This window comes from Channa argus, chromosome 1 (assembly GCF_033026475.1).
Source record: "Channa argus isolate prfri chromosome 1, Channa argus male v1.0, whole genome shotgun sequence".
Taxonomy (NCBI): Eukaryota; Metazoa; Chordata; class Actinopteri; order Anabantiformes; family Channidae; genus Channa; species Channa argus.
In genome coordinates this window covers 50,599,412-50,620,722 of record NC_090197.1, presented here as the reverse complement: position 1 = coordinate 50,620,722, position 21,311 = coordinate 50,599,412, and the positions used below count along the sequence as shown (strand labels likewise).

The 21,311-nt window shown below is 42.9% G+C and overlaps 3 protein-coding genes across 6 annotated transcripts in view; all 3 read right to left on the bottom strand.

Moving 5' to 3' along the window:
- Positions 1 to 2,779: 2,779 nt before the first annotated feature.
- vent (ventral expressed homeobox) lies at positions 2,780 to 3,708 on the bottom strand. Its single transcript, XM_067526057.1, has 3 exons — positions 3,615 to 3,708; positions 3,248 to 3,480; positions 2,780 to 3,085 (listed from the first exon to the last, which is right to left on the bottom strand). The coding sequence occupies exons 1-3, from the start codon at positions 3,706 to 3,708 to the stop codon at positions 2,834 to 2,836; spliced, it is 579 nt and encodes a 192-aa protein (XP_067382158.1). The 3' UTR covers positions 2,780 to 2,833.
- A 1,363-nt stretch (positions 3,709 to 5,071) lies between these two features.
- vox (ventral homeobox) lies at positions 5,072 to 8,157 on the bottom strand. Its single transcript, XM_067474210.1, has 3 exons — positions 5,912 to 8,157; positions 5,583 to 5,815; positions 5,072 to 5,470 (listed from the first exon to the last, which is right to left on the bottom strand). Exons 1-3 carry the CDS (start codon positions 6,174 to 6,176, stop codon positions 5,213 to 5,215), a joined length of 756 nt encoding a protein of 251 aa, XP_067330311.1. The 5' UTR covers positions 6,177 to 8,157; the 3' UTR covers positions 5,072 to 5,212.
- A 1,590-nt stretch (positions 8,158 to 9,747) lies between these two features.
- The window catches only part of LOC137098195 (kinase non-catalytic C-lobe domain-containing protein 1), a 36,111-nt gene continuing 24,547 nt past the window's right edge, over positions 9,748 to 21,311 (bottom strand). For all 4 annotated transcript variants that reach the window (XM_067474167.1, XM_067474179.1, XM_067474187.1 and 1 more), the window contains 14 exons: positions 19,033 to 19,388; positions 18,229 to 18,322; positions 18,038 to 18,135; positions 17,767 to 17,951; positions 17,079 to 17,189; positions 16,778 to 16,925; positions 16,115 to 16,270; positions 15,580 to 15,786; positions 15,352 to 15,434; positions 14,328 to 14,478; positions 12,764 to 12,886; positions 12,347 to 12,406; positions 11,783 to 11,940; positions 9,748 to 10,768 (listed from right to left, as the gene is read on the bottom strand). In XM_067474167.1, coding sequence (XP_067330268.1) covers positions 10,540 to 10,768; positions 11,783 to 11,940; positions 12,347 to 12,406; positions 12,764 to 12,886; positions 14,328 to 14,478; positions 15,352 to 15,434; positions 15,580 to 15,786; positions 16,115 to 16,270; positions 16,778 to 16,925; positions 17,079 to 17,189; positions 17,767 to 17,951; positions 18,038 to 18,135; positions 18,229 to 18,322; positions 19,033 to 19,388 — 2,159 coding nt within the window. In that variant the 3' untranslated portion in view covers positions 9,748 to 10,539. The remainder of the gene's footprint in view (positions 10,769 to 11,782; positions 11,941 to 12,346; positions 12,407 to 12,763; positions 12,887 to 14,327; positions 14,479 to 15,351; positions 15,435 to 15,579; positions 15,787 to 16,114; positions 16,271 to 16,777; positions 16,926 to 17,078; positions 17,190 to 17,766; positions 17,952 to 18,037; positions 18,136 to 18,228; positions 18,323 to 19,032; positions 19,389 to 21,311) is intronic.

The following is a 21,311-nucleotide window of genomic DNA, read 5'->3' as shown; positions in this document are numbered from 1 at the left end:
AACTGACCGGCTCTGTTCTCATCCCTGTACCCTCGTAGCTCCGGGCGTGTGGCGACAGGGGCAGCAGGGCACAACTCGCTGTTCCTTTTTCCTATGCATATACCTCTTTGAGATGTAACTTTAAAGAGGCATAGGGCATGGGAAAATGGGGCTGCAGAGGTATTCCACCCGGCAGACAGCCATTTCATCATCTTCCCCGGCGTGACAGCTGACCTCGAAGCGCACGTACGCGCCTCGCGCTCCCGCCTGCCGTGGAAGACTGCAGAGCACAACGTTTGACACACTGACCTCAGGTGAATTCTGTCTCTCTGTGATTCCTCTTTGTGTAATAGCCCAGAAGTCATCCTATGCATTCATGGTGATGTGACATGATGTTTCCATTTTTTTTGCTGCATAATTATTCATTTAAAACATCTGTTCACTTGAATCATTTCTGCTGTGAATAAACGCATTAAATACTGAATTGCACGTTCTGACTTTTTGAATCTTTAGTAGGTGGAAGCTAAGTCATACATTTTTATCAGTTTCCACCCTGTTTGTGCCTGCTATTAAATGATCTAGAGTGGTGATACACTAGGCAATGTTTTTGGGCAACTCTGATGAGCAACAGTGCCCAAGCAGTTGCCTCAGTATTGCTGCTTTAATCCCATATAAACGGGTCACATTTAACCAATGAAACAATGTCCTTCACTTCGTGTAGTTTGCTACTTAAAGTAGCCACGGAATAACCAACGGTCTCCCACAGGATCTTAATTTATTATTAAGCACACGTTTAAGACGTTTAATCATTTCTAAAGAAAGTGCTGGAAGGGGACTCAAACAAGCAAACACGCCTAAAAATACTCCGGGTTCAAGTCGGGCGTTTGTATTCATGCTGCCACATATAGAGCAAAGAAAATGCACAGGAAATTGCAAAAAGCCTCAAACGTAAAATGACTTGTTCTGCAGGAAACCAGCCCTGGGATATTATCATATATTACATTATAAGATTGCACATGGATAGTGTCTGTGGCATTGTACTATTTTTGCTTGTGGAAATGATTTTAACCACTTATTTCCACCGTTAGTGTTGATGATGAACCTGAGGGGTCCAAGAAGAACCAAGCTATAGTTTGTATTTGTTTGTTGGGTTTAAGATCCAATCTTTGCTTTTGTTGGTAAAATGTTGGATAAACGGACCCAAATCTGGTGTAGAAAAAGGATTTAAAGGAAACTGTGCTGTAACTCATAAAGAAATTAAATATAAAAATAGATTAAATAGTTACCAATAGTTAAAACGTTAGCAATTAGAAACTGATTGTATTCTGATATATAAGTCGTATGTAGGCACAGTAACTAGAACTGTTGCCCTCTGCGGATTAAATGTATAGACAGCAGCGGTAGAAATACACAAACTTAATACTCAAGTGGAAGTGCAAGTACTCACCTAAAGAAACACCCCACTACAAGTAGAAGTACCACTTCAAATTCTTTTCTCACACTGAAGTACATGCTCCAAAAGTTACAAAAGTACAAGTACTCCAAAAGTAAAAGAGCAAAGATGACGTGGAGCAAAAGCAGCAGCTAAAGGTAAAACTGATTTATGTCCTATCAGCTGGTTCCAGCCATAATGATCATTTTTATAACGATTAACATCTGCACCGAGTAACTAATACTGTCATCAACATTTCCTTCTGAATTGTAGTAGGACAAGTAAAGGATACACGAAATGGAAATACTACAAGTGCCTCTGGATATTTATTTATTTCTCACCTAGTGATTTAGATGAAAAGGAAATGTGACTTCCATCTTAGTTCCATCTCTAAAATCATCTCAGGATCTCGTGAACAGCTCTCTCACTGATTGTGCAAACACCCATCACACTCTCCCCATCATCGGAGCCTCGGCTCCCGTCTGTCTGCTGCCATTCAGCTACATCTTTATTGAGACTTCACCTGGCGACTCACCTGACTCAAGCACCTCATTGTCATTCAACTCACCGGGTCTTTGCCCCCCCACACTGGCTCATTTATTAATGCTGATGCTGCCATTATCGCCAGGACCCTTTGCAGGCGATGCTGCAGACTGAGGCCTTGCAGCGTCCCTCAGCAAAGAGGGACGTTTTAAATAAACACTGTTCTTCTTATGATGGAATTCTAATCATCTTCTTTGATGAGTGTGCCTCCTGGTGGGAGGTGTCAGTATTTCATTTAATTTTAAATGCTTGCACGTGCGTGGAGTGAGCCCTTGCTCCAAACGTCATTTTAATCCGGAAAGATCCATAGATTTAGCGTCATATTAAGCCTCAGTGACTGTCACCCATTTAGATGGTGACCTAATGACTTTAACATGAGGCATCATACACCTTGGGCAGACTTGGGCAGACTTGACGGCGCCGTCGCCCAGCATCCTGTCAAGTAAGTGCGAATTGTTCCATCCCGACACAATGGAGCTCAATTATCTAGCAGTTAGCGCCGCTTTGATTTGCCTTTGCACATGCAAATCTATACGATACAGGAGGCGGCGAGCACAGCTTAGAGCAGTGATACCGGACGCCAAAGGAAAACATTTGCCCGCAGCTGACAGGGACCTGCTGGCCAGTACTCATTACTCCAACCCACTTACAATTCAGACCCGAAGGCAACGTGTACTTTTTCACTGAGTTTTATTTTAGAGAGTTTACCACAAATATATTTACATTATTTAATTAATTCATAAACGTTACATTTATATTTACTGTAGTGCTTCCAACATGTTGAAATCAATGATATTCACAACCCCTCTTTTAGAGAGAGCAATGGGAAAACACGTATCTAGATTCTAGACAAGAGTTTGGTTGAACATTTCTGGGACCTCAGTAGAAGTGTGGAGGCAGGATGACAGCGTGGGGGGGGTACTGGTGCAGAGGGGCGGGGAGGGTCGCCCCGGCGGGCGGCGGCTGCAGCTCCTGGTAGAGGCCTCTGCTGGCGGGGAACTGTCCACGCAGGGCGGGGTGCTGAAACAGCGGGGGCGGCAGCAGAGCGGCCGAGACTGAGTAAAACTCTGTGCGCAAATCCTGGACTTCCCGTTTGAGCTTCATCCTTCGGTTCTGGAACCACGTTTTCACCTGGAGAGAGCAACACACTGCCGTCAGCTACTATAAACAGAGTTATTAACTTTAAACTGTTGTTTAAAATCACACAACATGAGCTGCACGTCTTTATACACGTTGAACCAGTGGAATATGAAAACGAACATTCTTGGAGACCTGGGCCTGTTTGAAACCCACCTGAGTTTCTGAGAGGTTCAGCTTCTCGGCGATCTTCCTCCTCTGTGGAGCACCCAGATATTTGTGCTTCCTGAACGTGTTCTCCAGTTTGCTGATTTGCTCGGAGGTGAACTTGGTCCTTAACCGTCGCTGCTGCGTGGCCTCGCCTTCGCTGTCATCTCCCACTTCGCTCTCAGACCCCGAAGAATAATCGCAGCTCTCTGGGTTGAGGAACAGAGCGGCGAATTCATTTACTCACAATCGACGCCTACACATACAAAGACCTGTTGATTTCAGCTCTTAAGACAAAGGTTATCAGCGAACTTACTGTTCGGTGAGGTCGGAGAGTATTGGCTCCTTGATTCCTGTGTAAATTCCCCCTCCTCACTTTGGGCTTTTGAGTGAAGTGCGTCATCTCTAGCCTGCAGGATGATATCCTCATAATAACTTTTGGAAAGCCACTCCACAGAGAAGTTTGCCATGTTGCATCCGGGTGGTGGTCTCAAGATGAGTCAAGATGATTCTGTCCCTTGGGTGACTCTTGGCCTCATATAGGAGGGTTACACTTCTTTATTTGCATATGCAAAAAGATCTCAACGGAACGATACAACGTTGATTGTCCTTGTAATTGAGGTTAATGGAGGCTGGGCTGAGGGTTTTCTCGCCTTCGTAGCTGTCCGAGATGCTCTGGCGCCAGTAAGTCTGGGTATCAGTTACACGGCAGTTCGGCCTAAATGAACTGTGCGTAAAGTGATTCAGGTGATAAGTGGTTCCTATATCCGCACTGAATACAAGATGTGCAGCGAAAACGTCACATTAACAGCCACTTATGGCTCCTCGTGTGTCTTTACCCAAAATATGGGGGATTCCACGTTCCACAAAATGACGTGCGTCAAGGTGACGGCTCCTTTTTTATCCAAGCAGGCGTTTGTTGGTATTGTTAAACCTCAACCTCCTGACTTGCTGTGTTGCTAATATAGACATATTTCCAGGCCGTTGGCGACTTTATGGAGCTGCAGACATAAGCGCCCAGCTGTCTGCGCGTCAAGCCACCCAGTGACGAAGTCTTTGTTATGTTTGGACAGTGTGTGTGTGCGTGTGTGCCCGCAGTCACCGACAGAAAGTAACAAAAGTTCCGTTTGATCTTGAAGCAGACTGTTGCTTGAGGGCCTGTTAATCCTCATGCATCTGCTAAACGTTCCCATTGAAGTAAAAAAGCATCTGATTATATGTAGGCTGTTAATCTTAAATGTCGTTGCGAATTAACTTTACTATCTGCAAATCTCATCACATGATCAGGGTTAAACCTCAGGCCTCCCCTTCAACCCACACGTCGTTTATTGACCCACACAAAACCCCAGACCCTTTGGAGCCAGGCCACAGGGCTCCTGTGCTAAGTGTCAACGCATCAATGAGCGGATAATCAGGACTAATTGATAATTGTGACCAAGATGTCCCCGTTAGTTGGCTTTTGAAGTGCACATGTGGACACACGCACATGAAAGCAGTGTGCGTATTTTGGCTGGCAGGTCTTTATGAGGATGTGATTAGAACAAAATCAATTTGTGATTGAATTTATTATTTATTATCTTGCTTTTATGAGCGAATCAAACCAGGAGACCCACACAATGGGTTGTGGTGAGAAGCTCAAGACCTAATGGACAACTGCCAGTTTTATCAGCTCAGTCCTCCCGCCTTCATCCTCCTAAAGATCGAAGACAAGATGATCCATTCAAGTTGAACTAATCCCACCATAATGTCATCAGCTGTATCTCATGGCTCCAGGCATTAGCAGTTTACAAAGCAAACAGAAAGTACACACTCCAGTGCTGCAATATAGAAGATAAACTTTATTTAATTATAAATAGAGCTTTGTGATAAATATATACAACGTATGTATCAAATATAATACTAAGATCATCTCTGGATTGTCCTTCTCTGGGTTGTAAGTGTTTTAGTTGGACAAGTCTTTTAGTTGACAGCTTTTCAGTAGAAGTGTTGGTTATATAGCATAAGGTGAGGGGGGTTTTGATGGGCCATGTTCTGCTGGAGGACCATCTGCGGGATGTGGAGCGGCGGGCAAAAGGCCGGGCCGGCGGACGGATAGTGGGTTGGATGTCCGGCTATGCTGTGATACTGAAACGGGGCCAGAGGCTGGAACATCACCGCTGGGAGTTGAGGAGCGAGGTAGTCTTGCAGCTCCCGTTTCAGCTTCATCCTCCTGTTCTGAAACCAGGATCTGACCTGAGAGGACGCAAAATAAATAAATAAATAAAAATTCAGTTGGTATCCAGTGGAACGTCCTCTGACACTTCATATGAACAAAGTGTCTTTTGACTTATGTGTTTGCACGTACCTGTGTCTCTGTGAGGTTCAGCTTCTGTGCTGTCTTCAGTCTCTTTCCAGCTTCCAGATACTTGTGCCTGCTGAAGATCTTTTCCAATTTGTTGATTTGCTCCGGGGTGAATTTTGTGCGCACACGGCGCTTTGGTGCCTCCTCCTCCACCTTGCTTTCCTCGTCCAGAGAGAGACAATCAGAAGAAGCCGTCTCACTCTCGTAGCCGGAGGAATATTCGCTCATTTCTGAAACTAAAGTTTAGGGGGGGAAAAAAGGTTACAAACACTGTTTATGGGTCAGAGGTGAATTATTGTTTGAAGGTAACAGGACACATTTGTGTTATTTACTTGGTGAAGCGCAACTAGTTGGATGCAAAAGCGAACAGTCCTGACTCCCGCTGCTCTCCACTGGGTCCGTGTGCGCAACGGGCTTTGATGGTTTGAGTTTTGGCTGCAGGTAACCCTTGCCATAAGTCGGGGGTCGCGGTTGCACCATACAGGGAATATGAGGTCTGCAAGTTGGCGCGTTATTCATGGCACCTCCACGGTCCTCGGTCAGAGCAGGGTTGTGATAGCTCTGGGCCAGCCAGTCCACAGAAAAGTATTTCACCATGTTCGCAGTGCTGGATCAGTGACCTGTAAATCCACCAAATGTCAGAGGGAGTGTGCGGTTGCGGCTCTCGGCCCGACTCGGCTTTTTATAGGACCCTGGCCCCTCACTGCAATTTGCATATGTACAGGCCCTTGTTAACGCCTGATCGTTCTCGATGATTAGGGCTTTATTGGCTCGTTATTGAAGTCTTTACATATCCTGTGAGGGTGTGAAGACCTGGCGCCGCCGAGTCTGTGAGAACCCTCCTGAGCTCATACATTTGTCCGCCCAGGCTACTAAATCTGGGATACAGAGGCGGGGACACCCCCTCTACCTTAATGTTGCTGCTGCATACAAGCAGAGAAGCAACAGGATGAAGGTCTCATTTTAACCGTAAGTTTATCAAATTGAATAGTTTGCAAAGGTATATTGTAGCAAATAAGTAAAATGAACTTTGAATAAATGGTTGTCTTGGATTCTCACCAAACGGATGCACGCATCTTATTTTGGAATAAATTGCTTGTTTGGCTTTTTTTTTCTGAAGCAAATAATACGTGGGGAAAACAAAGGTTTAAAAAAAACCCGTATCAGTCTCTCCTCACATAATGTGTTGCTTGGCTGATTCAGTGGATTTACTTTTAAAAGCAACAAATGTGTTCAGTTTTAGCTCCAAGCATTAATTATCTTTCCATAATGACGGGAGCATAAACAATAGCTCCTCTTGCTGTGCGCGTAAAACCCAGCGTCGGAGCCGCTTAGAAAGCGACACTTTCTGAATTTTAGATTCACAAAAACCCAACTTGCGCAGTGAATCTGGAAACACAAGCAACTCCTCACTGGTTTTGTATTGACATGTCTTTGATTCCCCGGTGAGCGGCTGGCGCCAGCAACCCGATCGCCAGCGTTTGGCACAGGCGCTTCAAACATTACAGATCAAAGCTACTACAGTAGCAACACAATTACGCTTGATTGTCGCCCTTTTCAAATGTAAATGTGCCTAAACAAGCTGCGAGGATGCCGGGAGAAGCCCCAGAAAAGGACTTATATGGACTGACTCACATACCAAAGTCTACAAAATGTTAGATATCAAACTTATAAATGAGATCGACACAAGCTCGAGCTGAGATGAATCAAAGTAGAATTTGGAAAACGCGAGCTTTACTGGCTCTTCTCAGCTATTTGCATTCTGTTACCAGGATTGATGACAGTAGCACATAATCCGACACACAACTTTCCATCGGACGACACCAACCTGTGGGATTTACGACCCACCTCGGTGAGACCTCTGCAGGCGGCAGCTCAGGGACAAAGCCACTAAAGCGACCGTTTAGTTATAGGACAATACAGATAAGAGGCTGGGCCTCGTTATCGCCTTCATCCGTGATCTCTCGCTCTGGACGCGGGAATCCCTGCGGCCTTTTGGGGCCCTTTATCTCCGCTGCTTTGAAGGTCCGCCCTGCTCCCGTCGGATAACAATCCACAGCGCCCGGGACGTCGCCTTCACGCTGAGACCACTTCCTCAGCTCTGCCTGCAGGTCCTTCGTCTGTCCCACACCAGCAGCTGTACTCACGGGACTGGGATTCTTACTGAGACATTGAAGCCATGAGTCACACAACCAGCGTTAAATTCCCAATATCTACATCTACTTAACAGCCTGTTATGAACCGTTTAATACTGATTACATATATAATACAGTGGAGCTTAAATTGCTCCAAGTGACTAAAGACACTAGCACCTGAAAATACACACGTGCTGTTATTATATGATATTTAGAGATGGGCCAGATATTTTATTGTGGTTTGAAGATCCAAAACCTGGTTTTCATGGCTGTCCCGATAAAACATGTAACTCAAGACAACTCATTCATGAGATATGTTGGAAAAGTTTCTACGCAAATATTTATTAAGAGGTGACGACAGCTGTCACACAAAGTTGGGTAAAAAGCGCTTTGTTAGGGAGTAAATGTTAAAAGATGACGGAAACGCCAAATTGTACTTGTATTTAGTGACATTCCACCAGTTTAACACCACTAAAACATACTTTAGATTGTTTTTTTCACCTTGACAAGTCCTAACCTTTTCTAATTTTAAGTGTGAACTTCATACATATATAAAATCAACACAACAGCAACATGACTGAAGTTAACATGCTTCTCATGCCCCTCCAAAGCCCCCATATGTTGGTGTTATTAAACTTTTGTATGAGTTTGTTCAGAAGATGTGCTGATCAAAGCCGTCCACACAAAGATATCACTATATATATATGTTAAGGTATATTTTTTGAAAAAAAAAAAAAGAAAAACAACCAACCAAACAAACAAACAAAACAAACATGTATATTTGTCAAAACATACCCCACATATCAAATGAAATATTCCGTTATCTGATTTAATAACTGTCTCATGTCTCATCTGCTTCATCAAATGTGCAAACACAGCATGAGACAATGGAAAGGAAATAAACCACAGCTTCAACCCTCCCACCCGATTCCCACAATGACAGATGTAACAACGCTGAAAAAAAAAAAAAAAAAATCTAATTTATTTGGCTAAATAAGGCAAATCCTCATAGCATATCACATTCTGTCTCCATGGTTTTGTTTCACGGCAGAAGACCACGGTGAGAGAGCAGGGAAAAAAATAGGAAAAACCAACAGGACTCAACAAAATCCCTCAAAGCCATTGTGCAGACTGACGTCCCTTTACGCTCTCTGTAATGGTAAAGTATTGTCATTACAGATTCTAAACACAATTATTCCATTTTGTGCTGTTTAAATGAAATCAATGACAGATTCATTTACCAACATAGTCATATAAAGTCCTAATTGCTGAACATACAGATGTACAGTACCTGTTGTAGGTCTAAGCAAAATTGATGTTCAATAAACACTTTAGTAAATTGAATACATTCTGCATTATGTCCTGTTTTCTACAAGCGAAACACAGTTCTGCAGTGTATTTTATTTGCATGTTTGACATGGATGGATTCATCTGCCAGGGTGGGCCCAAGGTAATAATAAGCTGCTGTTTCCCTTTTCAACCCCCTGTGTCTTCCCCTTTCTGTGCACTGTGGACAGTATTCTGCTCCCACAAAGACAAGTCTTCTCATGCTTGCTCTCACTAATAAATGGGTGGAGAGCTTCAGCAGTCGAGGGCCGAGCCCGACCATTTCCTGTTGCTTTCTGAAATTGATACCTACACATTCGAGCGACTGATCTGCCTTATGGACACGAGATAAAAGCAAAGGATTGGAAATGTTTCATTTGTTGCCCAACCAGTTATTACATTTTGTGTTAAAAACACAACGTGTCCGTGGAGAGAAGCCTTGACCTGCACCTACTTTCCAAAAGTTCAGGAGTTCACGGGTGGAAAACCTCGTTCACCACTAAGTTTAGTGTGTCAGCATGCTCCAACACAATGTTTTGTTTCGTTTTATGCTATATATGTGTCATAACTCAAATAAAGGTGAATTATTATTATTATTCAAGGTAAAATATGCAACTTAGCACTAACACAAGACTCAAAATGGATCCACTCTACCCAACATTCCAGTGCGGGTTCTCTGACATCCAGGTGACGATGAGATTCATTCATTTATTTTTTTTTTATTAGTTTAAAATCCCTTCATTGGTTGGCAGAGTGAATTTCTCTGCACTGCTGCCAATTCTGTTCAGTGAGACTTGATGACGTGAGGCTTTGACAGCATTTGTCAATATTAAAATATGATTTGGAGCATATTTCCATTTTTTCTTTTTCTTTTTTTTAAATGTAAAAGGTTAAACACTGTAGCTTTATCTGAAAATGTTCACCTGCTGATGGCCAGTTAACAAAGCAACAAAGACGTTGTGCTTTAAAGGTGCATATTCCCAAACAAATCCAATTAGGACACTGGCACACAGTTACACAAAGACACCGTTGCTTTTGAGGTCAATCTCCCACTTTGCCATGCTGGTTATCCAGTTCTGCTGTTGGACATGCTTTCAGCTTATACGAGTTCTTTAAGAGCTAGATTTACAGCGTCAGTTCATGAACATAATAAAAACATATGAGCATATAAGCTGAGAAAGGACTGCTGTAAATAAACATGACCTTCTGGTTTTGTGGAGAAACCAAGTCAAAACTAAACTGATGTGCCGCCCTGTGGAATGTAAAGATGGGAGTAACTAATGTCGTGCCTCTAGTCTAAATTGGTGAAGTATTATTGAGTTCAAGAGCAGTTAACAAATACCAAACAACAGCAGACAAAAAAATTAAAGGTTTCTCTGTCCATAAGGCTCCTCTGCCAGGAAAAGGGAGGCATCACAGGGTTGTGGCTGGGCCATGTTGTGTTCATCTGGTGGTGATGGTGTCTCGCTCTGGGCTGTGAGATGTGACTAGGGTAATGCTCACAGGAAGGTGGCCTTAACCCGCCTCAGCGTGTTCTGGATCCTCCGTGTTTGTCGCTCACTGGACTGCTGGACGCTGGCATCGTTGTCAGCGGCCAAAAGGTGGATGTCGGTGGCGGCAAGCCGGGCGACGCGGCGCCGAATGTATGCCTGCAACTCCCGGTCTGGCCTGTAGGAGTACGCTGCCTCCTGGAAGGCGTGGACCTGACTCACGGCCTTTGCTATGCTCCTAGTAAGACACGTGAATGGAGGGAGCAACATGAGATGGAAACCAATGATTGAACCGTGAAAAGTATATAGGTGCATGTTCTACTTGTTCTTTTCTTTTAGAAGCTTTGTCTGTGACCTGATTGGGACAGAGTGAGGATAACCCACGGTCCGCAGTAACCAGCTGTGTCTCTGCCTGTCCCTGCTAGATGTCCTGACCTGAACATCTGGTTACACCCTCTATCCTCTCAGCATCTGGCCCAAAACCTCTTTTCCAATCAAACCCCATCCCACAGGCACCATCTGGTGCAACACTGGCACCTCGACCAGTTTCCCAAATCCAACAGCTGTGCCATTACTATCCAACCGCCACTTGTTGTGACCTCAGCATCTGGTCAGCCATATTGAAGCAAAGGAGAAGGACACAGGAAAATATGTCCTTGTAATGAGTTGGCCAACTTTATCATACGCAGACACTCAGGATGTGGGGAATGAGCTAATTTTCAGCTAATGACATTAACTGCTCATATTTTGTGTTACTACAAGAATAAACACGAGGCTAATTTCCCTGTCGGAATGAATGTTTCACCAACATGCAAACTCCAACATGCAGTGAATGATCGAGTTACGGGGGAGGATTTGACATTTCCCAGCATGGACGTTGTTGTTTAAACAGGGAAATTTCTCCTTTAGTTTCTTTCTACACCATAAACTGGAATGTTTCATATTTTGCGGGTGGACACACATAAAAACACAAACAATAAAAACTTCAAAAAAACCTTGTGATCTATTTTGGGAGAAGTCAGAATTCAGGCATTTAAGGTCAACACGTTAAAAACAGGTACGCAATTCACTGGAACGTCCGGTTTATCTATGAAGAAGAGTCACACTGAACTTGGAAAAACGAATAGGCTTCTGAAAATCTGAACCTCCAATTTATTTTAAAACGTAATGAACGATTTGTTAGTGGCTTTAAGAAGTTAGAAATAACAGACACACAAGCTGAGTCAAACCTTATTACAAAAATTCCCTTCACCTGAGCTTTGTCCACTTGTACGCTCCAGTCGTAAGTGTGAAGGCTCCGATCTCCAGCTGCTGGACGTGCATGGCCAGAATGTGAACCGACGGCAGGGTGGGCCTCCTCCTCGAGTGTTGTCCTCCCATCAGACAAAGGTCGTCACTTTTTAGAAACACCTGAGGAGACAGGAATTTATTAGCGCACTTTACCTAGTGGAACAGAACAATGTGAAACCTGCTAAATAAGTCAAAGGTGCTCGATACAGTAATAATGTTCCAGTGCAGCCTGAGAAGGCTCAATACATTCAACCTGTTTACATTTCAACGCTATTGAGCCAACAATTTGCAGGTATTACGGCTGGATAGGAAAGCTGGGAAACCACTGATCAGGTTTTGTGGAGGGTAACTTTCAGATGCAGAGCCAGCTGGAAGCTCTCAGCACACATGCAAGTAGCTTGAAGCTGTTTTTCTATTGATTTGTTTGCCCTGCAGCCCAGTTTCACAGAATGTGAGCAGCCTCGCCTTCGGTTACAAGCACCACACATGTGTGGAACTGCTCAAACACGCCTACATACACACACACCTGCACGGCTCGTAGCTCCTCCAGGATCTCACACACCTTGGAAGACAGATGTTTCCAAGCCTGTTGGCAAGAGAGGATAGAGTTTTATTTAGTAGCTCCATAATGAAGACTCATTATACTATGGCGTTAATGCAACACCAGATTCAATGAATATAACCTGCCTTTAGATGAAAATATGGAAATTTCATGGATTTGTAAAAAAATGACTCCTTTTCATGAGCCACATTCTTCCTCAGTGCGCTCACATTTTCTACATCTTATTTAAATGCATTAATGCTAATTTCTCATTTGTGAAACTAATTAAAAACCATGCAAGTTCTATCGCGGCTGAAGAAAACATTTAGCTGGAGGCCACCTGACTTATTACACACCAACCCACAACTGGTGTGAGGAGTAATTTATGAGACGCAGCCGTACCGGTAATTGCCTGACAATCACGTTCTCCAGACCTCTGAGGACCTGCATGGCTGTGGCAAAGTTCCGTGATTCGTAGCAGTGTTTTCCGATCCACAGATACTTGGTCAGCAAAGCTGCTTGTGTCTGCAAGAGAAAGGAAGTGTTTGCAATTACAAGAAGTGAGGAGAAAATGCTATTAAAGGCAAAATGCAAAACTCCAGCAGCTCTGTGCTCTTGGTATGCTTGTCTTGGTAGGAGACTGCATAATGAAGCCTGTCCAATGCAAAAATATTAGTATATCTAGTGAATTATATCAGTACCCCGTGGACTGCTCTACAATTGCATTACCGCTGCTCATTATTTTTCTATTTAACAAAAAAATACAATTTCTGAAGAAAATTTAAAAGTGCTTCTTGGTTCAAGGTGCAAAGACTGTCTTGAATTGTCATTTGCATATGAGATACGAACTCTGAAATGTACAGTTTCAGCGGAAGCATGATTTTTACACAAGAACAAAACAAATGACCCGAGATAAGTAGCAAGAAAGGTAACAGGGGAGCCCAACTCTTTCAAAGCCGATGTTGTAAATGTGCAAAATGTTTTCCTGGCAAAATTGAAAATATTTGCGGGAATTAACATTTTAAAATATGGGTTAATTTGCTTTGTATAAAGACTTGAGTTCTGTATGTGGGAGTGTAAATTCTAGCAATTGATCATTAAAGAGATTTTTGGTTTCTCACAGACGGTGCAAAACTACTTCCATGATGTGTGTCTCTTGATTTGATGGACAGCCAACACTGGCATAACTACTTCCTTCTCTGTCTCCTTTTAACACACAGTGATATTAAGAATACAAATTTAATTTATAAAAAGGCCAAAACAACATGAAAGCAAGTGGTTCTCCGTTCGTGCTTTTACATACTAAAACTGTGAACGTTTGACAAAAAAAAAAAAAAAAAAAAAAAAAAAAAAAAAAGAGTCCCGTCTGGCTTCCTCTACTTTCTTCTGATGCAGCAGCACATGGCAAAGTGCTATTGTATGAATGATATCTGCTCCCGATGTCTTTTTATTTTCAAGTGTGTGTGTGTGAATGCAGCCGCAGAGGTGAATGCAGTTCAATGCTTGGCTTGTACATTAGCAACAATAAACTGTCATTTAAGAAGTAACGGATAAAAGCAGTGGAAATGAACTAACATGATGAAAGCAATTGAAATGTAGGTTGAAGCTAAAGCAGCAGACGCAGTTTGGAGCATCTGAGCTGTAATGTTAATATGGAAGATTAAAATAAATCTAAATAAATCTCTTTATGAAAAGATGGTAAGACGCTGAAGAGGGAAAAAACAAATCGCCCATAATAACAATCACTCTGTGTCTCAGCATGTAAGACACAAATGACAGCTTCAGGTTTCAGATCCACACGTTTTGGATTGTGTCCATAAACCATTCAACCATGAGACCGGGGAGGAAACAGAAAGCACATATGGGGAAAGTCTGTGAGAAATCAAGAGACAGGCTGTGACACTAATGGTCGACTCTTATTTCCCAGCTGACCCTGTTTACTTTCCTGGTTTCCGTCTCTTCTCACCTTGACAGAGTCACAGATGACTATTTCAGCAGAGATCCAGTTAGTGACACTGTCAGCGTATGTGAGCAGCTGCTGGAGGTGGCCACCCGACGGTGTCCCTTCAAGCTGACTGCTGCCCTCTGCTGGTGGGATGTAATGGTGAGACACATTCCTGTTGCAGGGAGGATAGATCAATTTCAATTGTACCAAAAATTCTTTTTTTTTTTTCTTTTTTCAAATGTAGTAATGGAATTAGTGATGGAAAAGAACGTACATAAATAAAGATCATAAAACGATACACAGACCGTATAAAGTTCATCAATTGCTTATTTAATAGATGCAGAAAAAACAAAGGCAGATCTATGGTTTCATACGTTTTGTAATGAATCATAAAGTGTTTTATGGCAGCAGGTGACGACATAAGAGACATTACTCTCACATGATAAGCAGTTGCCTGCTTTTTCTCTGTTTGCAGAAACGTTCTGATGCCACCTTTTCCTCAAATAGGCAGCAGTCATGAATATTTAATTCTAATGAATATTTACTCCTATGCTGTAACCTTCACCATCACTAGATGTCAATATCCTGTGAGCTACAGTGGTTTTGATCGACATTTTAGGCATCGTTCTCAACAGCGAGAAGAAGCTTTGAGGCCTGCAGTGGTTCAGCGTTGAACTCGGACACTATGTTATAGTTTCCCGTTTTCCCTTTGTCCTCCATCCATATGTTGCTGCAGAAAAATGAATCTAGAACTATTTATGATTAAGTCATACATGATGCATAATAATCTGGTTTAAGTCCAAATTAAATGATGTAAAATGGCATCATTGTTAAATGGCCATTTTTGTTTTGGGAGCAAAGTATTTCCAACAAGCATGTTATATGACACGTTATGCTGCTGATGCCGTGGAGCCAGTACATGAGCAAAATGAAGATTGGAGCATATTGAGAGCCGCGTTTTGTTGACAGAAGCAGCTTAAAGAAGCTGAACAGCATTAAGGCCACATTTATGTATGACAAGGGTTTTTGATTTAACTATACTCACTTGTTAGGGCTCAAGACTTTGTCCCTCACTCCTTGTACTCTGGAGTTAAGGAAATGAACTGGGTGACATCCCTGGAAGATTTCCTGCATTACAAAAGTGAAATCATGGGTCGGTGGATGAAGGCACTTCCTTTGCATTTAAAGAGACATGTCTCCCTCTAGTGGTTAAAATGGCCAACAACACCACTGATGTGAGGCGGTGTACTGGATACACAGAGGATGAGCAAACCTGCTGCAGGAGGGTGAGCTGCTGGGCAATGTGCTGTGCGCCATATTCACTCTGGCTGAAGGGGAGTCGCTCCACACTGTGCAGGCAGGCGTTGGAGAGGTCACCCACCAGGGACCCGTAGCAAGGCACAGGTAGCGCTGCGGCTATGGAGAAGGCCTTGTCTTTAGCCACGGATGCAGAGGGCTCCACCACACTTGAGATTCTCCACTGAAATATTGGGAAATGAACATGATGAAGGGTGATAACGCTAATGTCATAACGTGGTCCTGTTCAACAGCAACTAATCAATAGAATCAAGTCGTAAGATTTGTGTTTAAAAATCACATGAACAGCCTGCAGCAGGTCTCCTCTAAATGATGTCCTGTTTAATTAACTGCAGCTTCTATTGCATATTTATGCCCCACAAACCTAAAACGCCTGTTTTAGGCTACATTAGTGTCTCATTTTCAGCGGTGGTGGTACCGAGCATTTACAAAATAATCATAACTAATAGCAATGACAATAATGTGGCATCACTTGTCATTGTGCTACTAACCTTTCTCTCAAGGTCCCCAGTACCTGAATGCAAACACACAGAGTCCTCATTTTCCTCCAGGCTAATGAGGCTTCCTCTTCCTCGGCTCCAAATTGTGTTTGGGGGGCTGTGGAGAGAAGAGAGGAGGGCTTCTCCACGGCTGTCAACAGGAATCACCTGTAGGAAAAACAAAATGAGACTTTAGACTCTGTGTAACTGATAAAAAAAAAAACAATAAATCCAAAAAATATTCAAAGCAGTAAAACTGAGGAGAGCAAAGGTGGCGCAGTTGGTAGAGTGGCCACCTACTGACCAATGGGTCGGAGGTATGCGCCCCGCTCATCCGGACTACGTGTGGAAGACACTTCCACACCCAAGGCCCATCCCCAGCCGTAAAGTAATTTTAAGTGTTAACTTTAAACTACTAGATTTTCAAGAATTAAAACTTTTACCTTTATTTAAGGCTGTTCTTATGTCATCTCGTTTATGAACCATTTTTACTTTATTTAATGTGTAAAGTCTGTCAGCAGTTTACTCTCTCCTAAACAGACAGTGAGCCAAGTAGTTAATATGAGCAGCAGTAACCCGGCAAAGTGGGGAAACTTCAGACAAAACAAATGACAAGGAAAACATAAAGTACTAACGAGTACTGAAACAGTCAATAAGAGGTTATGTGCACCGTACCTCAGCATTAAGGAAGTTTTCTAATGTATCCACAAGGCTGGACTTCGGTGTGAAGTCCATTGGTTTGCAGTCTGTTATCCAGAAATGGAGCAGGTCTAAGCTCCGATGGACGATCTTTTCTCTGTCTCGCGACATCTCTGAACCTTCTCTGACATGGACAACAAATATAATCATTGTATAGACGACCACCTTTCAAACTATGTTTTACAGTTTAGAGGAGAGGGTGGACTTTTTGGAATACTTTGACCAACTGTGCTGCAAAAATACAAAGAAATCTACAGGAAGCTAAAATACACTTTACCTCGCAGCACTGATGAATTGATCCATTATGAACTGCAGTAACTGTTCAGGAGTGCAGAAGAACCGATAGGTGTAGAGGAACTGCTGGATGTAGCCCTCCACAGCAGCATTTCTGTGACGATAACAAACCCAGTGACAGTCAAGTGTCGAGAGCAACACGGTTTCATTATTATGTTAAGTAAAAACATAAATAAATGTACCGAAGAACAAAAAGGAGGTTTTTTCCAGAATACTTTCAAAGGGAGGTTTCCAGAGGTGAATTCTAACGAGGTGCTTTAAATTACTGCAAATGATTTTGTCTTTTTTTTTTTTTCGTTTCTTTATTAGCTCTTGTATAATCTTGCAATTAATAACGATTAAACAGATTTTCACGCCTCACACAATCTTTGTATTAAGTCACATAAACTACTGCATTATAACCACTGAGCCGATAAGCACCTTTAATTTCCAGGTAACTGATACTTGGGAAAACATGGTTTATTCCAATTTGTGACCAAACAATTCCCACATTGTAGTAGATTTCTGTATCACATTCAAGTAAAATCATTTTCATCATCAAAATCATCATTGAATTTGCGGGAAAGGGAAATTATGACAACACCTCATAATTATCTGAAAAACAAACAAACAAACAAACAAACAAAAAAAGCAATGAAGACATTTGAAATGCAAAGCCTCGTCATTAATACCTGGCATAAAGGTAAGCCATGAGGCCCAGAGGAGACCCAGCCTGCAGCGTCCTCTTCCCTTTGCTGGTGCCAAAGCTCAAACCAGAAGGGTTCTCGGTGGACTGGAGGTCCAAAAATCCTTGTCCACAGGTGGCCAAAGAGGGTAACAATGAAAGCTCCAAGCCCCACTGTTCCACACTTAGAACCTGAAAGAAAACAAGCAATTACCAGAGAATTATGTGAAACCGGTAGAGGAGTCAGTTACTGGCGAATGTGTGAGAGACTTCAGTACCTCAAGGTATTTCTTTACACAATCCAAGAAGAACACTTTGGATCGGAGTTCTTCGAGCTGTGACTTGAGCTTGCATAGCATCAGCTTGCTCTCGGACCCTTTTGGATACAGACAGACTGATTTATAGGCCATGCAGGAAGCTAAGCCTGGCATGTTTGTACATACTGAACATAATGAAATGGGCATCCAACCTTTGTTCTTTTTCTCTTGTAGAATAAGCTTCTGGTGGAAATTTCTCGTTTTCTTTAGATTCCGCGTTTCAATTATCAGCTGCTGCTGCAGTTCCTGTTCAAAGAAAATCACACAAAAATCACACAATGACTGAAATAACACCAGAAGCTGCTGGGTGATTTCCGCTGTATGTATGGAGCAGCATATTTTCCTCCTCGTGGAAAAAGGACGCAACAGCTCTTAGAGTGAAATGACAAGTCACACAGTCCGACTCTTAAGGTGGTGTCATTAGCTGATACACAAACCTTCACAGACAGCAGTTGTGCCATCACCGTGTGCGCAAACACAAAGACTGTTCATTAATATTCTTTTGCAAAGGACAACAACTTCCTCTGCCAAGGGCTTAGTTCAACATATTAATATTCAGATCCAGTTTGGAGAGAATAATATGCCAATTATTTCAAAGTCCCCCACATGTTCTTGTCCTATTTACCCCAAAGCCTCACTGTGCCCCATTTCATTATAGATAGGGAAATAATTCCTGCAATTATTCATAAAGTCAACCTGGTGAAAGGCCGAATTTCCGAAAATTAGGAAATGAAAATGTATTCAATAAGCATGATGCATAGAATTATATATAACTAATACATTGATATAATGCTTAACAAATGAAAATGCAAACACCGAATTACACTACATGGCATTTTTATTATTAGGTTTATTTTTTGTATAGAATCAGAGGAAAAAAACTTCATGCTGTCTGTTCACACACAAAGGGTTAAGGTCACATATAACTCACTGGCAGCAGCCATCACACCACCCACCTGCGCTTTGACATCCAGACATGGCAATTCTATGTGCTGTCCCAGATTTACTGCGTACTGTATCACCTCTGGACTAAAGCAATCTTCTCCAAAGAAGGCCAAGGCCCAGGCTGGGCTGAAGCTGAGGCCCAGTCCCCCTGCTCTGGATCCAAGTGAGAGGAGTTGCTCCGACGCCATGGACTCACTGTCCTCCATGTCCTCGGAAAAGTCCGGGCTCATCTGCTCCTCGTTGGCTCCCATCAGCCCTTCCTCTCTCCCCGACGGGAACTCCGCTTCAGAGGGGCTTTGATCGCTGCCCCCCGCGGAACGGTCTCCTCCCTCCATGACCCCTCCGTCTGAACTGTCCGTGCTCACACCTCAACCAGAAAACAGGGAATGTGGAGAGAGAAGAGAGGAGTGAAAGGGTGAAAGACTGAATCACATGGAAAGCACAGAGAGATCCAAGAGTGGTGCTGGGGGTACTTACTGCTAACCCGGTCATTGTCAAACAAAGGATCCACAGTTAAACCAATGAGCTTAAAGGCAATTCAAGCTGAAATTGCTCTATCACTTTCCTCGATTATCTAATGTGTGTTGTAAGAGCCCGTTTGTAATTAGGATCCCATGTCTAGCATATTAACAACTCAAGAAGTGCGGATGCAATGCTGTGTGTGTTTGTGGACGTAGTTGGCCAGAAATGACTTCCAGAGGAGAAATAGATCTCCTGTTTGCCAGCATGCCCAGGACTCCTCTGAATATCCCGCAATCTTAAGAAGTGCATCCAACAGCCAGTCATGGCCCTCATGACTTTAGTCAGCTGCCAAATAAAGGGAAATACACTTAAAAACATCACAGAGGGCTGGAGCATCAATTGTGCTTTTTCAAGTGTTAAACCTTTTAATCAATGTAGTTATCAGTTATCTCGTAATAAATTTACGTAAAAACAGAACGGGCGTGGAATGTATCTATGATTTACTGTTCATACTTACAAATTTCATGTATTTATACTGTAGTTGGCTTCCTATTTGGAGTAATTTCATATGTCTACACAATACTACACTTCAGAACCAGTTTTACAACCATACAGTCTACTACACTTATTGCAGAATGATAAAAGATTTCGCATAGCACACACACCAAATGTCCACATTAATGCTACCTGGTTTTAATGTTGTGCTGGACAGGGGTCACGATAGATAAAATGTAATGCATGGGGGGGGGGGGTGTTGGTGATCATTAAGTCTGTCAGGAGCTTTGTGTGGCCTCCACTGCAAACAGTCTCCAGCTGGACTCCTTTCTCAGTGCAGCATCACAACCACTTGGTGGGACATTCAAAAACATTTGGCAGAGGAATATGCTCGTCTGGACATTGGTTAAGTCTCGGCTTAAAACCTTCCTCTTTGATAAAGCTTATAGTTAGTTATACTTATGCTGCTATAGGCTTAGACTGCTGGGGGACCCACCCTTCACCCCACAATTGTCACCACTGTATGACATTAACTCTGTGTGTTTTCTCCCGTAGTTGTCTTTGTCCTTCTCTGTCCCCCTCTCTCTGTCCCTTTCTGCAGGTGTCCCCGGCTTTGAAGCTGTGTGTCTTCCAGCGTGCAGCTACTGGTCCTACCAACCTGCCCTATGTTTTGTTGTTGCTATTGTTGCTCTTTTTCTTTTCTCTCTTCACTTTCCACTCACCCCAACCGGTCGAGGCAGATGTCCGTCCACCCTGAGCCTGGTTCTGCTGGAGGTTTCTTCCGTTAAAGGGAGTTTTTCCCTCTCCACTGTTGCCTAGGGCTTGCTCCAGGGGGAATTGTTGGGTTTTCTCTATACATCTTTATAGTCTTGACTTTATTCTGCAAAGTGCCCTGAGATGACTTTGTTGTGAATTGGCGCTATATAAATAAAGTTGAATTGAATTGAATTGAAGCTGCCACTGAAGCAAATGTGCATCTCAGACAGTATAGTCGTTACATAATGACGAAGACGTCAGTGTAAAAAACATTTCACAGCAGCTTCACATCTAAACATTCAATCTATGAGGAAGCAGTTGGCCAAATTCTGCTCCACAAAGGTGGGAACCCACCCCCCATTACCTGCATTCCTAACCGCAAACAACCATTAATTCGAGACCCGCGATCCCACCCAAACCCGTAGCAGCAGCTAACTTTAATTAAACAATCAGCCACAATATTCACAGCACTTGGTAATGTTTTGGTGGTCGGCTTGCTGATAGTCTGCAGCTACAGAATCCATACTCCGCAAGTTGTGATACTCTCTGTGTTCTTACACCTCTTGGGTTGGGATGC